Source organism: Alnus glutinosa, chromosome 1 (assembly GCF_958979055.1).
Source record: "Alnus glutinosa chromosome 1, dhAlnGlut1.1, whole genome shotgun sequence".
Classification (NCBI taxonomy): Eukaryota; Viridiplantae; Streptophyta; class Magnoliopsida; order Fagales; family Betulaceae; genus Alnus; species Alnus glutinosa.
Window position 1 is genome coordinate 44144907 of NC_084886.1, and position 22954 is coordinate 44167860.

The 22954-nt window shown below is 37.8% G+C and overlaps 2 protein-coding genes across 4 annotated transcripts; one reads left to right on the forward strand and one right to left on the reverse strand.

Annotated features, from left to right (window-relative positions):
- Nucleotides 1-1448: 1448 nt before the first annotated feature.
- On the forward strand, nucleotides 1449-3457 carry LOC133851493 (diacylglycerol O-acyltransferase 3). The gene is made up of 2 exons (XM_062287937.1): nucleotides 1449-1960; nucleotides 2629-3457. The coding sequence occupies exons 1-2, from the start codon at nucleotides 1562-1564 to the stop codon at nucleotides 3349-3351; spliced, it is 1122 nt and encodes a 373-aa protein (XP_062143921.1). The 5' UTR covers nucleotides 1449-1561; the 3' UTR covers nucleotides 3352-3457.
- Nucleotides 3458-3538: 81 nt separating this feature from the next.
- LOC133851479 (uncharacterized) lies at nucleotides 3539-22687 on the reverse strand. 3 transcript variants are annotated; one of them, XM_062287922.1, is made up of 25 exons: nucleotides 22335-22687; nucleotides 22018-22081; nucleotides 21554-21642; nucleotides 21410-21465; nucleotides 21218-21293; nucleotides 20952-21018; nucleotides 20501-20567; nucleotides 20264-20330; nucleotides 20103-20186; nucleotides 19943-19984; nucleotides 19643-19798; nucleotides 19134-19211; nucleotides 13156-13224; nucleotides 12990-13055; nucleotides 12762-12890; nucleotides 11999-12055; nucleotides 8077-8166; nucleotides 7796-7861; nucleotides 6660-6728; nucleotides 6482-6586; nucleotides 6225-6350; nucleotides 4766-4824; nucleotides 4600-4636; nucleotides 4165-4241; nucleotides 3539-4119 (listed from the first exon to the last, which is right to left on the reverse strand). In XM_062287922.1, exons 1-25 carry the CDS (start codon nucleotides 22578-22580, stop codon nucleotides 3999-4001), a joined length of 2163 nt encoding a protein of 720 aa, XP_062143906.1. In that variant the 5' UTR covers nucleotides 22581-22687; the 3' UTR covers nucleotides 3539-3998. The 3 variants fall into 3 exon arrangements, with proteins under 3 accessions (XP_062143906.1, XP_062143902.1, XP_062143915.1); XM_062287918.1 differs by having other exon boundaries at nucleotides 3539-4241; nucleotides 22335-22685; XM_062287931.1 differs by lacking the exon at nucleotides 6660-6728 and having other exon boundaries at nucleotides 3539-4241; nucleotides 22335-22686.
- Nucleotides 22688-22954: the final 267 nt, after the last annotated feature.

A 22954-nucleotide genomic window follows, 5' to 3' on the forward strand; every position in this document is an offset into this window, starting at 1 on the left:
CCCCGAGGTTTGGGGAGTGGCCACGCGGCCACCCCAATTTCAGTGTGGGGCTGTGGCGGCCAGTAGCTGTGATGATTTTTTGTTTTAAGACTAAAATAGTGAAAAAAGAGGGTTTTAATTCAGTGTTTTGTTAGGTTTTGTTAATATTTACTTTTCTTATTTAATAACGACGTGTCAATCTCTTATTAGAGGGCAAAACTCAACAGGTTTTTGTCACTGCTTGGTTAGAGTTATTCCTAATTTTCAAAATTTTTATAATATTTTTTTAAAAAAAAAGAAATTGGGAGGGCCCGGGAGCCCTAAAGGCTAGAAGTAGTTCCTTCCCTAATTCCGGTAGGTAGAGTGATTTTAACCCATCAAAAACATCACAGCAATTAATTAAGCCATACAAAATCAAAAGTATAGGTTGGTTGGACTTTAAAGCAAAACAGGTTGTCAAATTGCCGTGGTGAAACCCTTCTGGACAGGGAACTTTGTTCTACAGAATCCCATAGGGGTTAGATCGAGGAAGAGAATTTGGAAGAATAATCTAACCCGGAACTTGATTCTTTTAAATTATTTGTTCGAATTTGAAAGAATTTAGGTAGGTGATTGTAAAAAACTATTTATGAGATCTACCTGATCGGATAAGTGATTGGGCAGCCCAATTTTTATTTGGTCAGATGAGTCCTATAAGTGATCTCTCACAATTACCTGTCTAAATTATTTCAAATTCGGACAAATAATTTAAGATAATTTGTATTTGGTTGTATTCAACGATGTGCATAATGTCATGTCATTTAAAAAAAATTCAAATATCGTGACAACATGTTTACTATGTGACAACTAACAACAAATACACAATTAAATTTATAAAATTTAGTATGAATCATAAAATAGTCCAAATTAGAAGAGGATCTTGATTTTAGAAAGAGTATTTTCTCGTAATTTATAATGAGAATTATTAAAAGGAAAGAAATTAGATGTATGTGGCACACATGCTTTTTGTTTATTGGAATATGATCTCTTGAATTTATTTATGCATCCAAATATATTTGTTTAATCATCAGGAAAAAAGAAAAAAAAAAAGAAAAAAAAAAAGAAGAAGATTGCAATCTCAAATATATTTCTTGATCTGAAGAAATGTCCAAAGATTTGAATGGAAGATGGGGTTGGAAAGGGAGATACAATCAATTTTTTATATTTATATATATATATATATACTCAATCATTGAATCAATGAAATACTAGCAAGTTTGATTACCTAGAGTCCTAGACCACACACCTCATTTTAATTGACTTGGAAAAGGAAAATATCAATAGCCACGTGGGGGGTACACGTGGAAGCACTTGGCTCACATGTCAGCCGTGGATTCCCCTACCGAACGATCCAACACCGGAGATCGACCGGGTACGTATGTCGACGCGAGGAAAGAGAGTGGCAAACAGAAAACTGTCACAAGCACCCAAAAACAAAAACGTATAAAAAAACGTATCCGTCCGAAGGAGTCTCTCTCTCTCTCTCTCTCTTGTGTGCGACTTTTTGGTGGGCTGAAGTTTCAGCGTCGGAATCGCAAAGTCGATGGAGGTCTCAGGCGTAGCTTTCCGGCGGGTTCCGTGCTTATCCGGCGCTGTAATCGATGCCCACTCTGCCAAGCCATCTGTCTCGGTCGGTTCCGGCGAGTTTCGGGTTCTGGGTTATGGAGATTCCAAAGCTTTCATGAGACCCAGAAAGTCGTATGGGGCTTTGATGATGAATTCTGGGTTTTACGATAACGGGCATCTGCAGTACTATTATATGGGTCCCAGGTGTGGTGGGAAGAAGGAGAAGGAGATGGAGAAGGGTTCTGCGGTCACTGCCAAGAAGAAGTTGAAATTGCTTAAGGGTTTGACCAAGGACTTGTCCAGGTTTTCTGATATGGGCTTTGGCTTGGACACTGACGATGGTTTGGTCGCTCAAGTTCAACGGAAGGCTATGTCGGTATAAATTTTATCTTTTTTAAACCTCTATTAATTTGCGATGATTTTGGTTTTTAATTACTTGATGCCCTGTAACTTCTTTGGTTGATCATCTGGTATTTTGTGATGAGGTTATTATATAAGGTGATCAGACTTGCATAGTTATAATTATGATTCGTGTCTTAATCACAACGTTGTTCATACAAGTATCTTTAGAATTGAATGTTCATATATATATATATATATATATATATATATATTGGCCTATGGAAGAATCTCTTAAATTTAATCCCGATTCAAGTTGGTTGTGGATCTGCACTGGCTGCCATGTTTTTGGTTGAGTAAAATGGCCAGACTTTAAAAAAATAAAAATTTAATTTGGTGTTCTTCCCTATACACTGTTGGACGTAACTAGATTAGGCTTCTGTGTAGTCACCAACTTAAGGGTATACATGAAATTCTCTAGGAAGTTTCATGGCGTAGATCTATAAACTATTTGATTGGTTATTGAACCTAGAAGCCTTTTCCCCCTGTTTTTTGATATTGTTGCGTATGTTTGGGTCGAACTGAGAACTTGAACAACGCGAAGATGATACATTTTTTCTTGTACAGAGCTCGAGGAAATTATAGATTGTGTCGCACGTAATTCTTCTAGCTTCAGAATTGACATGCCTATTTTATGCAATGTAGGATGCAGCAGAGGTGTTGATGAAACAACTGCAACATCTAAGAGCAGAGGAGGAGGACTTGAAGAGAAAAAGGAAACAAGAGACTTCCAAGCTTGATTGTGAATCATCATCATCGGAATCGAGTGACAGTGAATGTGAAGAAGAGATGATTGACATGAGCTGCCTGAGAAGCGAACCCCATGAAGAACCAGCGCAACCAGATGAACTGCAATCTGTTGCTCAAGAAAATGCAACGACATTGACCCTTTCTAGCTGGCTGACAGAAGAAGGGAACACAACTGAGGCAAATGGATTCGGAGATCGTAGATCAGAGAACAATGAAGTAGAATGCTGCACTAGAATCAGTACGAGTAATAGCAGTAGTAATATTGGCCGTAATGACAGAAGTAGCTCAGTGACAGGAGCATCGGCACAGAGGATTGAGGTTTGCATGGGTAAGAAGTGTACAAAATCAGGAGCTGCTGCATTGTTGGAAGAATTTGAAAGGGCAATAGGTGTCGAAGGTGCTGTTGTTGGGTGTAAATGCTTGGGCAAGTGCAAAGATGGTCCTAATGTAAGGGTTTTGAACTGTGCTGATGACAGCCAAGTTGAGGGATCAGATGTTTCTGTTAGGACTCCAACGAATCCCTTGGTTCTTGGGGTTGGATTGGATGATGTGGGTGTTCTTGTTTCTAATTTCTTTGGGGATGACCAGAAAGACTTGGATCTGGCAGAAGCAGTTTAGTATAGCTTTTTATGAGTGATATATACTCCAATATGTATTTGGTCAGATTGTTTGTGATAACAAATTTGCATTGTTTCTGACATACTTAAAGATCCACTTTTCACTAGTGTAAATCTAAGTATGCCTATTGCAGTTGTATTGCCTTATGAAACCATGACAAAATACCATCTGTCTGGAGTATAGATACTTCACAACAATACTCTGCAAATTGGCCACTAAATATAGCAATGTGAACATCAACAATACCTGTCTATTCGTATTAAAATTTGCTGTTTATGTTACAACAAAAATGACAGAAAGAAAAAGCCCTGGATACAATTGCCCCCACGTAGTGGACAAGCAAAACTATTGGATGGCAAGCTAAACCATCTGATCTCTTGGATGTTTTCCAGCAGCATCTGATTTACGGGAAGAGGCTTATATTAAATAAATCTACATGCCTCTCAGTTCCAATGGATCTAGTTACAAATTCCTAACTCTAATTTGAGGGTTCCTCTTCCCTTAAAGTGGTGGGAGCCAAACCCCAACTGCAGAATGGAGGGATTAGAGGACACGCCTTGAAATGAGAAAAATACTACCGCATACCTCTGCCGTGTCAAAAGGACAATTTGGGTGTGCCTGTACATTTGTATATGTGGGTGCGTGGCTCAGTGCCGGGGATATTTGAGCTTGGACTGATGTTCCAAGTCATCCACGTTTTTACAGCGCTTCATGAAAGAGTCGAGTGTTTTCTGCTTTGCGGGGCTGCTTCTTGGCATGAAAGAGTCGAGTGTTTTCTGCTTTGCGGGGCTGCTACTTGGCATGAAAGAGTCAAGTGTTTTCTGCTTTGCGGGGCTGCTTCTTGGCTGGCTGGATGAAACTTCCAAGGTATTCTCATGGCCATCAAGCACCTGGTCGTTCAGTAACTGAAATTCAGTTTACAAACTAAAGGGGCATATATATCAACCTGTAAAATTAATCACCAACTCCCAATCCTTGTTTTGCTTTTTCTTTTCACTGGTAAAGTTGGAAAATGAAAACCTCTTTAAATTCTTAAATACTTCAAACCAAGCTACTGGAGAGGAATGCAGCAACTCCATATATGAGCACAGTTCTGTGACTGCATATGTTGTTGTAGTTATTATTGATGATGTTGTTATATTATTATTACTACTACGGTAGACAAACAAATATCAGAGCTACTTGGGGGGGGGGGGGGGGGGGGGGGGGAGAGAGAGAGAGAGAGAGAGAGAGAGAAGGCACATTTACCTGTCCTAAGTTTTCCAATTTGCTCTGAACAACATCCCTGAGGAGAAAAAATAGATCAAAGCTACATACCGATCATCAACATCATAATCATTGTCCACAGCCTTGTTCAACCATTAAAATTCCAATAGAGACAAACTATGCCCTTTAACAATATCAAATAACATACCAAATGATGTCATCAACTGTGTCATTTGCTAGCAGGTAGTATATATTGACTGAAGACACCTAGAAACATAAAACAAGCATGTCAAAGAACTAGACCGACAGATAGTGGGGTTAGCTAGTAGAATATTTGAAGAAACCTCAATAATGATGAGCAATGACAATGACAGTACAGAAAATTCCTAATTTTAGAGCTGAACACTGAGCCCATTGGGTCGGCATTCAGCCCCTACTAACGGCCATCCGAGGTCAGTTTTGATAACTGATTGACGGACAAAGGGGGTCAGCCACCAAACCAAACCAATTTTCAAGTCAGTCGACAGTCAGGTTATGACCGACAAACCCGAAATTATAAATGAACAAAAACTTGAAGGAAGAAAGTAAGAGATGAGGTGTACTCAGTGACTTTTGCCATTGTTCTGAAACTTCCAAGAAAGCGCACATACTTACAAAGGAGGAGACAAGGAGTGCCTTTTTTTTTTTTTTTTTGATAAGTAATAATTTCATTAAAAAGCGCAAAGAGGCGCAACCCTAGTACACAGAAAGTGTACAAAAGAACCCCTAATCAGAGGAGATAAATGAACATGAAAGTAAAAAAATCAGCAAATGACATACGACCCGGGTTATGCGCCGACACCCACATATATAACATATTAAGCACATTTCTACAAAGAGCCCTAACCGTAATTTTCACATCCTCAAAAAGCCTTCTTAAAAGAAAAAGAAATTATAAGCAAGACGAAGTGCTTCTTAACTTTTAGCATTTTCTGTATCATGGTTTTGGTAACAACTATTAACCAGAATTGAATTGCGCGTCAAGTTTACTCCATACAATAAAAACCCAATAATTCAAAATCGGAGATAATAAAGCTAAACATTCCTATTGGTGGATGCCAACACCTTATTCCAATTCATTTTATACTGACAAGGCTGACATTCATCTTGAGTTACATGATGAGTTGACGAATTGACATATTTCATTTTTTTTCTAAGTATTCTAAATCTCATTGAAAAACGTGAAAGGCACAATTCAAGTATACAGAAAATATACAAAGGATACACCTAACAAGGAGACAAAGAGGCCAGAAAATCATGAAAGCTAAGCCCATTAAGATCTGAAGCAGTTGTTCAGTGGAAAAGAGTTTTGAAAAAGAAAGACTTAAATTCCACCACGGTCCTCTCGTACCACTTAATCAAAAGAAATGTCCAATTGCCACTGATGCATATTATTGAAACAACCCAATCACTGCACCTTCACCAAGTACAAATAAAGTTCTAATCAACATTGTTCCACAGCCACCTATCATACTTTCCACTAAAGTGATTCCTGAATTTCATCAATAGAAGCTTATGGCAAACTCCGCTCCCTCCCCTCGGCAAACATGAAGCGTAAATACAATTAATAAACTCTGAATTAATGTGCACTATGTTTCGTGACTCCAGAAACATTTTGTTGTAGTTACCTGGCCAATTCTATGAGCACGATCTTCAGCTTGAATCAGATCACCTGGAGTCCAAGACAACTCTGCAAAAATAACAGTGCTTGCAGCTGTTAAAGTTAACCCAACACCTCCAGCTCTGATAGATAGCTGCACAGTGACAATTAAAAAGGCAAACTTAGATTCAGATTATAGCTTTAATACCAGATTACAAGTAAAAAGAAGATCGATGGAGAAAATATTCAACAAGTTGTAGAAATAAATAAAGCAAATTGCCATACTACTGCTGCCTTGATAGCATCTTTCTCCTGAAAATCTGTAACCAAAGCTTGCCTTGATGCTGCAGGGGTGCTGCCGTCAATTCGAATGCAACCCACTTTCTTTTTCTGGAATTTTGGTAGTTCTTGTAAGAATTGATCAATCATGAGAGAAGTTCAATAAAATTGTAAGTGGTCTTACAAGAAGAAACTGATATATAGAGTCAATCATCGGCTTATGGTGTGCAAATATAAGAAACTTGCAGCCTGCCTGCAACAATCATTGTATGACAATGTTAACACACATAACGAGGAACATTCCAGCACAATTTAGAGTGCAGAAACAAGTGTACAAGTAATACTAGAAATTGAGAATGCCTTCTGCCAGGAGGGAGAATTTAGAAACATCACGAGTTGCATGCAGATAGCGTGAGTTAATGGTTTGGGAATATTTCACCATGGATCAGAGAACCAGAATAACCCTTCATTGAAATATAATGTTACTAATTAACGTACAAATTTTTTGATGTATTTAACTCACTGCCATAAACAATCTAGACAACTGAACTTAAGGTCACCGCTTAAATAGGCTCTAAAAGTGGAGTTCAATCTAAATCTTTGTGCGAGTATAAACAAAGCCTTGAACTTAGAACCTAAAATAGGAAATAATCTGCCCAGGAATACGTAAAGTTGTTCCATACGTGCAGTGAACAGAGAGGTTTGCAAATGCATGTAGATCCGAGGTCTACTGCGTATTCCATGATTTGAAAAGGATAAAAAGTTTTAAGTGAGAAACTTTTAGGAAATTCTATGTTTAGTATTCAAAGATTGTCAATCCAAAACTAGCACTTATAAAGGGGATTTGTCCATGTAGTGAAATGCAAAATAGGCAAAAATGAACTGAACAAACATGCCCCATGAATGTCAGCACATCAAAACTATACAGTTATATATATACATGTGTATAACCTAGAGAAAGTGCTAGTCATATTTGTGTAATTACTCCAAAAGAATTAGTAAAGTGGAAATTTGAGCTCCCTAAAATCACGTATAAGACATAGTCTCGATAATAAGGAACCAATGTAGGACTTAACACCCATAAACACATTTATAATCTACTTACTCAATGTGGACAATTCATCTTCCCAACATGAGACTAACTTTTTGGGTGTCACAACATGTGCATACACTAAGAATATCAACAAACCAAATCCTATCTTTTATTTTTGAGATGTCTTAAAATAACTTCAATCATCCATAGATGTATGCAGTTAAACACTTCTAAATAAAGAAGGAAGGAGATAACTGAAGGCAGGTCTGAGGTCAAGGTAAAAGTACCTCAATGACAGTTCCCAGGTAATCTAGAACTGCGGGGATCTTGGCTTCAGCAGAATCAGTATATATCTGGAATCCAATAAAGAGTTAGCAGGGGTAAGAATTTACTTTAGGTAATACAACTATAAAGAAATGCCACTACAATTTGAACAGTTGGTAAAAAATGGGTTAAAGATGCACCTATTGCACATAATTAAGAAAAGTCATGTAAATGATAGTAGTGACCTTTTCAACATATTATGAGCACCAAATTCTTTGACATATTCAAAACTATATACGAATACCTTGTTAATAAGATTCTTCTCAGTGAATTTAAGTGATTCAACTTCCTCTTGAGATTTGCAGGCTTTAATTTTTCCTTTCACCACCTCCAACTACAAAACAGAATGTCAATATGAGCTGTGTTCTGTTAATCCTGTTTTCTTCAGGAAACAAACTGCAGAATCAAGGAACTTTCAGGAACCACTTACAATGAATGAAGACCATGCATACTATGACTCTGAAAGATAGTGAGACTAACATATACAGGGAAAAATAGAAAATACAATTGTACAAGATATGGAAAAGAAATGTTAGCCACTACAGCCACATCCAAATATCAACAGAACTTCAAGAAAAAAGGGAGCCTCTTATAAGAACCCGTGAGCAATGAAGAACCAAAATGTTAGATCAAATAACATACATTCTGAGCATCCATTATCCTCCCCTAGATAATATATTACTGCTTCAATGCTATAGGAGAAAACAAGTGTACTAAAAAAAATTAATAGGAGAAAAATGCCCCGCTTGCCCAGTCACTTTCAAGGTCTATGAATGTCTGTGGGAGGAGCTTTCAGGGGTTCTTAGTTGGTAGGCAGTCCCTTGGTGCATTGGGGGTGACTTCAATGTTACTCGTTTCCCAAAAAACGAAAGGGCCAGAGCAACCCGAGTAACCTCTACCATGTGGGAATTCTTAGATTTTATTTCAGAGCAGGGTTGATGGATATTCCATTGGTTGGAGGGTCTTTTACTTGGCCTAATAATCAAGACCTCCCCTCTATGTCTAGGATTGACAGATTTTTAGTTTCACTGGATTGAAAAGAGCATTTTCCAGATCTGCTCCAATGCCGTCTTCCTCGACCATTATCAAATCATTTCCCCATCTTGCTTGACAGTAAAGGGTTGTCTAGAGGGTCGCACTCATTTAAATTTGAGAACATGCGGCAGAAAGTAGAGGGTTTTGCCGATATGGTGAAACTGTGGTGGGACTCGTATCAGTTCCACGGTACTACATTCTTTATTTTGGCTAATAAACTAAAAATGCTGAATTGGATTTGAAACGATGGAACAAAGAGGTATTCGGTAATATACAAGAGAGGAATTAGTGCTTATTGGAGGAGATACAATCTCTTGAAGTAGAAGAGAAAGTCAGAAGGGCTAAGGCGAAAGCAGATTTGGAGAAGGTCGCTCTTTTGCAAGAAATGATTTGGAAGCAGAAATTTAGTGCAACTTGGTTAAAAGAAGGGAATAACAACACAAGGTGTTTTCACCGTCTTGCCAACTCTCACAGGAGAAACAATTTTATTTCCAGCCTTTGTACTATTACTTTTGATCAAGAGTGGCAATCAATGATACGATCAGTCGGTTTACATGAATCTCTTTAATAAAACAATTCAATTGCACCCTAAATTAGATGGGTTGGAGTTTCCCTTTTTAGATTCTGCAGAAGCAAATTCGTTGGAAAGACTGTTTCAAGAGGAGGAGGTTCTTCAGTGTAAACGATATATCTGCACGTGTATGAGATGAGGTCATTCAGGCGTTGCTTAGTATAGATGGTGACAAAGCGGGCCTTGACGGTTTCACTATTACTTTCTTTCAGTCTTGTTGGGCTATAGTGAAGGAGGATCTAATGCGTGTTTTCCACAATTGAGACAAATACTAGACTCAATTCTTATAGCAATGAGTGTTTGGACAATAGGTTGAAATTGGGTATTCCAGGCATTATGTGTAAGATGGATTTGGAAAACGCCTACAATCACATCAATTGGGAATTCCTCTTATCTCTTGCGGCGCCTTGGCTTCGGTTCTAAATGGAGGAAGTATGCTTGTATTTCCACGGTCCGCTTCTTTATCTTGATCAGTGGTAATCCTCATGGTTTCTTTTGTAGCTCCAGGGGTTTCTGCTAAGGGGATCCTCTCTCGCCTCTCCTCTTCGTGATTGTCATGGAGGGGTTGAGCTATGGTTGGTGGTTACCTATCAGGATTCCGAGTAGGCATTCAAAACGATGCCTCATTGGAAATATCACACCTTTTTGGCAGATGATACGTTGATTATGTGTGATGCAGCCTGAGATCAAATCTACAATTTGGGCCATAATCTCATATGTTTTGAGGCAATTTCGAGCCTAAACGTTAATCTTCAGAAATCAATTTTGGACGCAATGGGGGAGGTTCCGCATCAAGACGAGTTGGTCGATATTCTTAGCTACAACATCTCCTCTCTGCCCCTGATTTATTTGGGACTTCCATTGGGTGCTCCTTTTAAATCAAAAGGCCATTTGGGACAGCGTAGCTGAGAAAATGGAAAGAAGATTGGCTAGTTGGAAGAAGATTTACTCGTCTCGGGGTGGCCGCCTTACCCTAATCAAGAGCACGCTATCCCGCTCACCTACTTCTTGCCCCTTTTTCCTTTACCAGCCAGAGTAACTAAGTGGTTGGAGCGCCTTCAAAGGGACTTTCTTTGGGACGAGCTAGGTAGAGAGCCCAAGCTTCATCTGGTGAACTAGAAGGTTAAATGTTCCTCAATTCCCAGGGAAGGATGGGGAATTAAAAACCTCATGCTATTTAATAAAGCTTTACATGGTAAATGGCTTTGGAGATTCATGCAAGAGGCGTCTTCTCTATGGAGACAGGTTATTGTTGAGAAGTACAGGATCTTGAGTGGGGGTTGGCCCGAAGGCCCTATGAGGGATGCCTTTGGAAGAATATTAGGAATGGTTGTGGGGTCTTCTCCAACTTTGTCTCATTCAGGGTTGGGAATGGCTCTTGTATTCCGTTTTGGCATGATGTCTGGTGCGGCAAAGCTATTCTCAAATCTTCATTCCCAAAATTTTATGTGATAGCTCGTGACAAAGAGGCCTTGGAATCCTCCGAAACTACTAGTTATTGGAATTCAAGTTTCATCAGGACATCACAGGATTGGGAGTTAGAATCTCTCGACTCTTTCCTCTCTCTATTATACTCCTCAACAACCCATCCTAGGGAAGCAGATAGTTTGTTATGGAACCCAACCAACAACAATGTATTTGAAGTGAAAAGCTTTTATAACTCTTTACAGACAGGAGAGCCATGCTTGTTCTCCTAAAAAAGGTATTTGGAAGGTTAAGGCCTCGTCCTGCATAGCATTCTTTACTTGGACGATAGCTTGGGGTAAAATCCTTACCACTGATAATCTCAGAAGGTGGGGTATCATTCTTGTTAATTGGTGTTGCCTTGTAAAAAGAACGAATGAGACCATCAATCACATTCTCCTCCATTGCGAGTACACTAGCGATCTTTGGCACTTGGTTCTCATCTTATTCGAAGTTTCATGGGATATGCCTAGCAACATCCAAGAGCTACTTCATTGTTGGAGGACTCAAGGGCAGAACATCCCAAAGAGGCTATCTAGAAAGTTATTCTTAAGATTTTAATGTAGAGTATTTGGAGAGAAAGGAATTGGAGCCTATTTGAGTATTGCGAGTCAAATGTGTTGTCATCTATGTTCCTAGATTCTCCTTTTCAAGTATTTTAGATCTTGTTAACTTTTTACATTTCAGGCACCTTTGGGGTGGTAACTTCTCTTGTATACTTTCTGTATATGAGAGCTTTACCTTTTCTCTTTAATAAATTATTATTCAAAAAAAAAAAAATCAATGTCCATTGTTCAACATAATCAAATAAGTACTACATACTTTTAAATATAAATTAATCTCAACCCAGCAGCCAATGGATAAGTCAAATCAAACCTATGAAACTTATTAAAGAACCACTGAAACCGGTTCCACTTGTTTGACATCTACCATGCAACTGAGCAAACAGTAACTATTATGCAGAATCCAAACTAAATTTCCAGAACCAGCCAGAGTTGCAACCCACAAGTGACCGCTTTTACTTCCCAAAAGATTCATAACTACTTTAATCAGACAAAGTTCAAGTTAAAAATCAACTATGAATGAGCTAAATTACCTCACGAAATAGAGCATTGATTTGTTTCATATCCTTTTCAGCCAAATCTAGGAAGACCTGAAAATCAATTAAGAGGAAATTATATAATGTTACACAGGAACCACAAAAATAAATATCTTCCAACCAATATATGATCTTGGGCACAAGTGCCCGCAAATGCACATAGAGACAAATTCGTACAGGTGTGCATATGCATAGGAACATACACATGGAGAGAGAGAGAGAGAGAGAGAGAGAGAGAGAGAGAGAGAGTTTGAACAGGCATGTCTAAGCATTTCGGCTGCATCAAGTGAATTTGAAATTATATATATATATAAACCAGAAAAAGAAAAATAATTCGAAAGATACAATTCAAGCAATGTTTGGTCCCAACCACGTAAGTGTTTTACCCACAAGATGGTTTTTAAATGCCAAAATAGCTGCACCAAGTCGATGGAACAAAAGACCCCCAGACCCAAACTGCATAACTTTTCCCAATTTGGATTGCAAAACCAAAGTCTTGCATTCCACAAACCCATTGATGCTCCAGATTATTACCAACCAAAGTTTATCCTCTTTTTCTTTCTTTCTTTCTTTTTTAAAAAAAAATCAAAAATCAAAAATCAAAGCAGATACAAAAACTCAGTAATTACAAGGGCAAAGAGCTATCATATGATAATCCAACCAGACATTATAAAATGTAGTATTCCTCATATGTAAAATGGCCAGCCACAGGCTGAACTGCTGATAAAAGACAAGGAGAAAAGGTTAAAAGAAAAACTACCTGTTGCCTGCGCTTCACAGGAAGCTCAGAAAGAACATCTTTTTTAAGTCTTCTGATCATCACTGTTGCCTTCATCAAATTGTGCAATTCTTCATGGTTACTTGCACCTTGATATACTCCAAAAATTCCCTGAAAGATTAATGAAAGAAGCAGCATTGTTCATGACATACATAACTGTAGAATAACTAAACTATGCAGGTTTTTAATTCAAAGAGACTTGCCACTTACACCCTTGCAATATCGGTTACCATATTCATGAACATTCTTATATACATCAGGATACAATGCTTCCAGCTGTAAAATGTAACATAATTTGGCCAGAATGATTAGAATATAACCTCCAATTGTTCTTTTGATGGCGACAAATAACTTGTTGAGTGGCATATAATAGTACCTGCTTGAAAAGCTCAATTGGTCGGGATAAAGCAGGAGTTCCACTAAGTAATATTGCATGTTGAGCTTTCTGAAATCATTGATACTGTAAGTTTTGTGGCAACAGAAGGAATGATAGGAAAGACGAGACACAGAGAGAGCAAGATCAATATGCTCTGGCCTGTTCTTTATATATATATAATTTAATCTCATTGCAAAGTGCAAAGAGGCGCAACCCTAGAACACATGAAGTATACAAGAGAATCTCCTATTAAGAAGAAAAAGAATAACAAAGCTTCAAAAAGTAACAAAAAAAAAAATTACTAGAAAAAAGCAAACTATTTTGTGTTACTATCCATGTATAAAGGGAGTTGAATAAAATCTTTTTTCAGCTCTACCACCAAAGCCTCTCCATCTTCAAAGCTTCATGCATTCCGCTCTTTCCAAATACACCACATTAAACATAAAAGAGCCAACCTCCAAACTTCTAAAATGTTACACCGCCACACCTGACCTCCCCATCAACAACTCTCTCACCTTTCTAGACATAACCCAATCCACACAACAAATTAAATACCGAGCTCTATAAATCTCTTGCTACTTCACAATGAAGAAGAATGTGACCAATAGACTCCTCACTCTTTGCATATACAACATCAATCCATCACAATAATATTTCGCTTCATCTGGTTATCTAACATCAATATTTTCTCCAATGCCAAGGAAGTACGAAACCCGTAGATATGGTTAACACATGATAATACGACTTCACTTCAAACTTGTGCCTCTTGGAAGGGATCCAACATATTCTATTAAAAATTATAATAGAACATCTTAAAGAAAGATGAGGCCATATCCACCTCCCAATCCTAAACGAGTCTTGTAAAAATGATATTCCATTGAATCCTTCCATTTTGGAATTCCAAATGATCCGTCACCCACGCGTCCTTACAACGTGCGGTACTAAACAAATGCAGATAAGATATCTTCAATGGTTGTTCCCGACACCATACATCATGCCAAAAATTGATATGTGACCCATCACCCACCTCAAATCAAACAAATTTTGAAAAAGTTTCCCATCACCTCATATATTTCCACACTCCCACTCCAAATTGCCCTATTACCTCCTTAGAACACCAAACTCCCCTCAAACGGTCATATTTAGTTTCTGTCACCAATCTCCACAAAGCCTCATTCTCCATAACATAACGCCATAGCCATTTACCCAATAGGGCTCAATTAAATTAGGTTTCTAACCACCAACCCACTTGATTTCATTGAGGTACAAATTCTCAACCAATTCACTAAATGAAACTTAAACTCATCACAAATTTCAAACCATAAAGTATCTCTAAAGTTTTTCAAGCCTATTAGCCACACCTACTGGAATAGGCAAAAGTGACAAGTAGTAAGTAGGTAAATTGGAAAAAATGCTTTTTTATCAAAGTCAATCTACCTCCTTAAGATAAATAAAGCATTTTCCATCCAGCCAACCGACGTTCCAATTTTCAATTATACCATTTCAAATAGATGTAACCCTGTAAGATGCACCCAATGGCAAACCCAAGTACTTCATTGGCAAAGACGATACTCTACAACCATGAATCCGAGCCAAACCTTCTACATCTCCCACATCGCCAAAAAGAAATATCTTTGATTTCACCAAATTAATCTTCAATCCCGATACAAGTTCAAAACATAAGAACAGACATTGCAAATGTCGTAGTTGTTCAGAATTTGCCTTACAAAAAGTCAATGTATCATCTGCAAACAATAAATGGGACACTAACAGCTCTTCATTATTCCTCGACCCCACAGAAAAACCAGGCAAAAGTCTCCTATCTATTGTAGCAGTCATCATCCTGCTCAGCGCCTCCATAGCAACCACAAACAATAATGGCGATAACGAGCCCCCCTATCACAATCAACGAGAACTACTAAAAAATCTAGACGATGAACCATTAATAAGAATGGTAAATCGCATCGTAGAACTACAATGTGCATCCAATCCCTCCATTTCTCCCCAAATCCACATCTCTTCAGCAAATATAACAAGAACTCTCAATTAACATTCATACGCCTTTTCCAAGTCCAATTTACACAACACTCCTAGTTCCCCGGATCTAATCTGACTATCCAAACATTCATTAACAACCATAACTAAATCCAAAATTTGTCTACCTTTGATGAATGCATTCTCGGAATCTGAAATAATCTTTCCCAAAACCGATTTTAACCTATTTGCCAGGACCTTGAAGAAAATTTTATATACACCACCCACTAAACTAATAGGCCAGAAATCCTTAATATCTACAGTACCGGCCTTTTTTGGGATAAGGAAGGCAAATATTGTATTAAAACTCTCCTCAAACTTCTGTTGACTATGAAGCTCCTTAAAAACCACCAAGATGTCCTCTTTCACAACCTCCCAACACTTCTTGAGGGATGCCATAAAGAAACCATCAAGACCCAGAGTCTTGTCACCATTCAAATACCTTACCACCTCCCACACTTCATTCTCCTCAAAATCCCTTTCCAACCAATTTCTCTCATCCGCATCGATCAAAGGAAACGAGAGCCCATCCAATTTTGGCCGCCAACTAAACTATTCAGCATACAACCTCTTGTAGAACTGCATTATATGCTCCCTTATTTTTGTAGAGTCGGAATTCATAGATCCATTAATAACTAAAGAGTCCACCAAGTTATTTCTTCGATGAGAATTTGCCACCTGATGGAAAAATAAGTTTTTTTATCCCCCTCTCAACCACTAACTTCTACATCCAACTCACTTCTTCGAAAATGATAAATCTCTCCAATTCCTTAGAAATACCTTCCTTCCTCAACCTCTTGGCCTCAATTAAAGATCGTCCCTTTGCAATAAAATCCCTCCCGGATACCCTCTATAAAATCCTTCTTTTAGGACACGTTTGGTACATGGAATAAACCACTAGAATCGAATGTCTATGCCTATGGAATATCTATTCTTTTGTTTGGTAGCACACCATTCCTATGAATAGCTATTTCTATGGGAATAACTATTCCCCTACAAAGAGGAATACATATTCCTTTAAAAAATTAGAGGAATAACTATTCCTTGAGTAATGAAATGGGTTTTTCAAAAATCCATTAATTTTTTGGGTTAAATACATTTGACCCCCCCTTGGTTTAACACCTTTATTTTTTGCCCCCTATAGTTCATTTCGTATTGTAGATGGTACTCCATTTATGGCTAAAGACGAAGATGGTACCTCTATCCAAACTTCTGTCCAAAAATTGACGGAAGTCCATGTCAACACCTCTTAGAAGCTGACACGTCTTATGCATTAAAAAAAAAAATTAAAAATTAAAAACAAAAATGAAAAGAGAGAGAGAGAGAGAGAGAGAGAGAGAGAGAAGGAGTGGCTCGAGCCACCCCTTTGGGCAAAATGGGAGTCGCTGAACCACCCCATGGCCCTTGGCCACCCCCACCCTCCATTTCAAATGCCATCTTAAACCTCAATCCAGAGCACCGCTGAATCATTGCAGCATTCACAGCCGAAGCCTTAACGCAAAACTTTGGCGTGCTCGCTCTCAGATAAAAAACAACCTCAAATGGCTGCCCACTAGCTGCCAGAGCCGCAGCTTCAATAACCAATTCAGGCCTCACCCTTACCTTTTCTCCCAAATTGCCACCAAGGCTTGAATTCTCATATCCATTTCGCATTAATTTGTTCTCTTCCCATAACCATTTCAATTTTTTAATTTTTTCTTTTTTAATGCATAGAACACGTGTTAGCTTCTGAGAGGTGTTGACGTGGACTTCTGTCAAATTTTGGACAGAAGTTAGACGGAAGTACCATTTCCGTCTTTAGCCATAAACGAGGTACCATTTATAATACAAAATGAACCACAGAGAGCAAAAAAATAAGGGCGTTAAACCACAGTGGATTCAAACGCATTTAACCCTAATTTTTTTTTTTCCTTGCAAACCTATTTTTTTTTTTTTAAAAAAAAAAAAAAAACAAAAAACACAACCTTCTATGGGCACCCTAGCAGAACCATGGGAGTGGTTGCACAACCCCTAATGCAATTGGTTTTAAAAAAATTGTTTATCATTATAATAATTTTTTTTTTTAATAAATATTGGGTGTTTTTAGAAATTTTGATTCAATTCTTTTTTTTTTCTTTTTTTTATAAGTAATGTATATTTCAAAAAAGCGCAAAAGGGCGCAATCCAAAATACACAGGATGTATGTGTTGTCGCTAAACTAAAGAATATGAATAATCATTTCATTCCAACTCCCTATATTCCTAGTAATAGTCATTCCTATTCCTAAAGAAATTATCATTTCGTGTACCAAACATAACCTTAATTCCCCACATTCCAAAACACCTCCTCATTCCATTTCTTTAAGTTCGATTTCAAAGCTCACAACTTACACGCCAATACATAACTAGGAGATCCTTGAAAATTATTTTGACAACCACGATGTTTTCATCTGCTCCACAAAGCCCTCTTAAAATAACCTACTACCACCACCTGATACACTACAATCCAACATTAAAGAAAAATGATTGGACTGGATTCTAGGGAGTCTCCTCTAAGAAACATCAAAAAATCGTTCTTTCCATTCCGAAGATAAGAGAAATCTATCAATTCTAGACCAAGACTGCAAATCACGATCCTTAGACCAAGTAAGATTCCCACCTACAAGTGGGATGTCCACGAGTCCCTGATCAAATATAAATTCTGAAAACTGCAACATAGCTGCTGATTGTCGGGACTCGCCTGATTTTTCACACGGAAAACAAACATTGAAGTCACCTCCAATACACCACGACAGCTCCCACCAACTCATAATGCCAAGCAATTCTTCCCAAAGATACCTCCTTTCAACATCATCATTTGGACCACATACCCCCGCAAATGCCCATTCAACATTATCAATAACACTTCCAAAAAAACACGCTACTAAAAGATTTCCCACACGATCCTCAATCTTCTCCACCACCCGCCTATCCCACATTAACAAAATCCCACTTAATGCCCCTCTCGACCCAATATGCCCAGTCCACATCTTGGCATCCCACAAACTATGAATCACCTCTCTAAAAATATACTACAATTTTGTCTCTTGTAAACAAACAATGTCCGCCTTCCAATCTCTGAGAACACTTCTAATCCTCGACCTTTTCTCATTCTCATTCAGCCCTCTTACATTCATGACACTATCTTGGGTTTCATAAAGAACTAGTAGATCTCCTCCCCTTTCCTTCCCCTCTATTAAACCTGTCTACCTAAGGTTGTTAGAGAAGAAATGTGCGGCAAGCTCAAAGGTTCTTCTCATGCTAACAGTAGAGGCGAGCACTTTTGCTGGCTCAGTAAGAGAAAAAGGAAAAGTTTAACTGTTTAAGCATGCTTTATGCAAGGGGGTGCCAGTTTAGTTTGCTTAAGGGCATCAACCAGGTCTTTTATAGTGAGGCAATTTTGTCCACCAAAAGCAAATACGGTCAAAGATTATATAGCCCACCAGAGTTTGTAATGTGATATACTTGGAGATCATCATAAGGTTACCAATTCAAATGCTTGGAGATCATTGATGAAGTAATACAGTAAAAAGTAGGTACGCCTGCTTCTGCAGTTAAGGACCCATTCAGGACTCAGGAGTTGGAAAGACAAATATATAATAGTAATAAGTGGCCAAACAGCATATTTAAACTTCAATTTCTTTCCTAAAAGAAAATAAAAATCCCTCGAATAGACCATTAAGATTGCTTAAAAGCCATTAAAAATCATTCTTAAGCAAACTTGCTCACAGATATGAAATTACTTCTCAAATAATTGGCAGAAAGGGAAAGAGCAGCTTAGAGTATCAGCTGCATACAGAGGATCAAGAAGAACCGTGTAATTCAAAAAGAGTGCAGGATCTATAACTAATATTTGTGCATGAACATAGTCTACAAGTAAATTAGCAGATACAAGCATACAGTCATCTTTAATCAAGAAAGAAAGACCTTTATGACTGGAAGGGAAGCAGTTGTCCTCTTTGCTTGAGCATTTTTCAGAAAGTGCGACTCATCTGCAATCACAACCTGAATAAAAAGAACATATGTATCATTGCTGAGAGCATATGCAGGCACACCACAAATATATTATCTTTTATTCATAAGTCACAAATATATGACCATTGAGCATTTATAAGCCACATGAACATATGAGGGAGAGAGAAGACAGGCCTCTATCCCTTCTAGTATTGCCACTCATCCATCTGAACCTCATTTCAGCCATTTTTATTTTTTATTCATGTGTTTTCTAACTGTCTAAGATTCAGCATGATAACTGTCTTACTTAATTTTCTATGCATCTTGATAAAATGAAACTACAAAAATAGTTCCCCACCATCCGTTCAGCACTAGTTCCAAAAAAAATGTCCTCTTTAGAGTCACCTAATTGTTAAGATCCAAAATAATGAGACAAGGAAAACACAGTGAAGATGTAGAAATCAAATAATGGCAGTACTTACCTTAAACTCCAATGCCATTAGTAGATTCTGTAGCTTAGGGACTACGTCATAGGAGATGATGTTGAATAGGCCATCAAGATGAATGCTGCCCTTGGAATTTGACGATACTACTGTATACCCAGCTCTGTTTGATCCACCACATTGAGATAGCACAACCTAGAGAATAACTCGTTCACAAAAAATAAATAATATAGAAAAAAAAAAAAAAAGAGGGAAAAAAAAGTGTTTAATAAGATTCAGCTTCAACAACAAAAGAGAAAGTAACCAGAAAATTTTAGAAAGGGACTTCAGACAACATACAAGTATATCTGATGGAGGAATGTCGAGCCATTGCTGAATCATCTGAAAAAAAAAAAAGGGAAAAAGAAATAAGAAGAAGAAGAAGAAGAAGAAGATCAAATGCAATTTGAGCAAAAGCCATCTTCTTAATCTGAAATATGAAGTCAACAAAAAAACTTACTGAAGCCCAATGCAGACGTAAGGAAGAAGGCGTAAGAATAAGAACAGGCCATGAGTCACGGATGCATGCACTTACAGCAATAGCCTGCAAAAGACATGAACTCAACATGCATGCTTAAACCACATTGAAGACTAGAAATGGTTCAAGTGAGAATCAATTGCCTGCAAAGTCTTTCCCAGTCCCATTTCATCTGCTAGGAGAACACGCCCTCCATGCTGCAAGACAAACCTGAAAAAAAAAAATTATAAATTATAAAAATGCATATTAGTTTCAAATACTACTGTAGTTCATCGATAACTAAGTAATAGAGAAACTTCATCATGTTCCTGGGGAAAACAATTAACACATGTTAAATAACGGTAGTCCAATGAGGAAAAATATCCAAAGCCACTACATACCTAACCCCATCACGCTGAAAAGGCAAAAGCTTAGATTCAACATGGCTAGGCATCCTGTCATATCGGTCTTGAAATAAAACACCCAAAAAAAACTCTTCAGAAACTATGTTAGAAGAAAAAGAAAATCCAAAAATGTATATAAACTATTACTTTAGAACAACGCCGAAATATATATTTACTGAAATCAAAATGAAGCCTCAAATCTGTGTTCTCTCATTCAGTGCAAAATCAAATTTACATGACACGCTTTATCTACCAAAATACATGTTGCTATGTTGGTTAGTAATAAACCTTCAACTGAATTCGATGATAGAAGAGTGCAATGGCATAGATTAAGCAATCTGAAAGAAAATAATTTAGTATTTGAAAATTGTCAAGCAGATGTGATGTACCAACAAATCTATTACACGTAACTGTAGCAATCAATTTTATACATGCATATTAATCTTACCTCGAAGATCCGGAAGACCAGAGGCAGCGGCAATAGCACGATGCACCAAGGGATCTATGTTCTCCACCTGGGAAAAAATATCACAAAAGTAAATAAGAAAAACAATCCAATGTGGCAACCCCAAACAAAAAACAGAACAACACAATCCGCACATTCACAAACTCCAGACGAACAAAAAAAAAACTAATAGATTGTACAAATTCAAAATAACCATCACTGCAGCAGCCCAACTATACAGAGCATTTCAAAAGGGCACAAGTTATCACCTCAACATTGTAACCAGATATCTGACCAAGGACTTTTTCTGCCAATGACAAGGAAGATATCGGGAACATCCACACCCTACAGATTTCATAGTTCCAGCAAATGTGTAGAACAAGCAATCATAATAATTCTGAAGTCATATATGATATAACTATAAAATTAATGAGAGAGAGAGAGAGAGATAGAGAAAGTACCTTTCTTTTGCATTCCAAGTAGCGTTGGGGATTTTGCGAAAAGCAGCTACTAGTACCTGATACAAAATAAAACATAATGCATAAGCAAAAGAAGACTCGCACGTGATAAAAATTAATATTCTGCAAGCAGATAAAAGGCACCACCTGGTCATACGAGAATTTTGAAGCAATGTTTCCGCAGGCATGAAGAAAAAATTTGACAGATAGCTTGGGTAGTCCTACTGATGGTTCATCTTCGAGCACAGAAAGCGAGACATGCAATTAGTCAGATAATATTTGACTTGAAATCATCACAATCATAATTTGCAACCAAAACGATGTGACCCAGTGGGCAATAAGACCAGTTACTGGGTAGAAACACTTAAGACAGGTGCTGGCATGTAGGGAAAAAAAAAAATCAATCTTTCGTCACTGTCAAAGAAGAAATTATCCTTTTATCTGGGTTATTATGTTAGTGATAGTAAAGAAATCTTTTTGAATCTGAAGACAAGAGAGAGGCAGAGTCGGTCCATGAAGAGTAGTAGCAGATAATTTGGAGAAGCCTCAAGCCACATAAAGGGAACAAAACAAACCAAAAGAAATCAAATTAATTTAAGAGAGTCGCCAACCATTGTTCACTTTGGTTGTGATTGATGAGGGCAATGCCCTGGACCCAGGACACAAAGCTTCAACCTGAAATTCAGTGTAAAATAAATACGACATATTTAAATCTTTCGAATGCTGCGTAGAAAAAATAAAATAAAATCTAAGAGACATCCAAACAAGTCATTAAGGAAAAATTGAAACTTAAACGCAAGTCTCACATAGGTAGAGATAAGAGCTTTAAGATATAGTAAAAGCCAATAATGAATTGAACCCTAGAAACTCAAAGAAAAGAATCCAGAAATTTTTTTTTACAAATATCTACCAATGTGAGACTTTAAACCTTCTTAGACGAAGAATCAGTAGTGGGTTTGGAAGGCAAAGACCGCTGTTTCTGTTCTTGTTGTTGTGGTGGTGCTGCTGCTGGTTGTTTATTGTTGTTATAGTAAGAACACGTGAGGGGAGCAGTGGAAGAAGAAGAAGAATAGGGATTGTGGCGTTGCAGTTGAGCGATCTTCTCGAAGGCGTCTCTTTCAAGGGAATCCATTTCTTCCGCACTCAACTCCCACTCATCATCGTCCAATTCCATTTCTGCGCGCGCTCTCTGCTTCTTTGCGCATAGTAGTATATATACACTACAACTACAACTACAACCACAACCACTTTTTGCTTTGGAAAAGAGAGTTCTTTTTGGGGGGCAAACTTAATGGCCAAGGATTTGATTTTCAATTCTTCGTTTGCCTTTTCCTGTGTCGGGTCGTAGTGTCGGGCTTCGGCCTTTGGGTTCTGATGGGTCTATCCATATTATAGTGGGTATGATCCACGGGCATGGATTCTGTAGCTCAGCTGGATGATTTTGGTAATTGGTAGGATCCAACTATCCAAGAGATGTATTAATGTTCATTCATTTTGGTAATCAGTTTAGGGGTGTTTGGATTTGAAATTTCGTAGAGAATAAATATA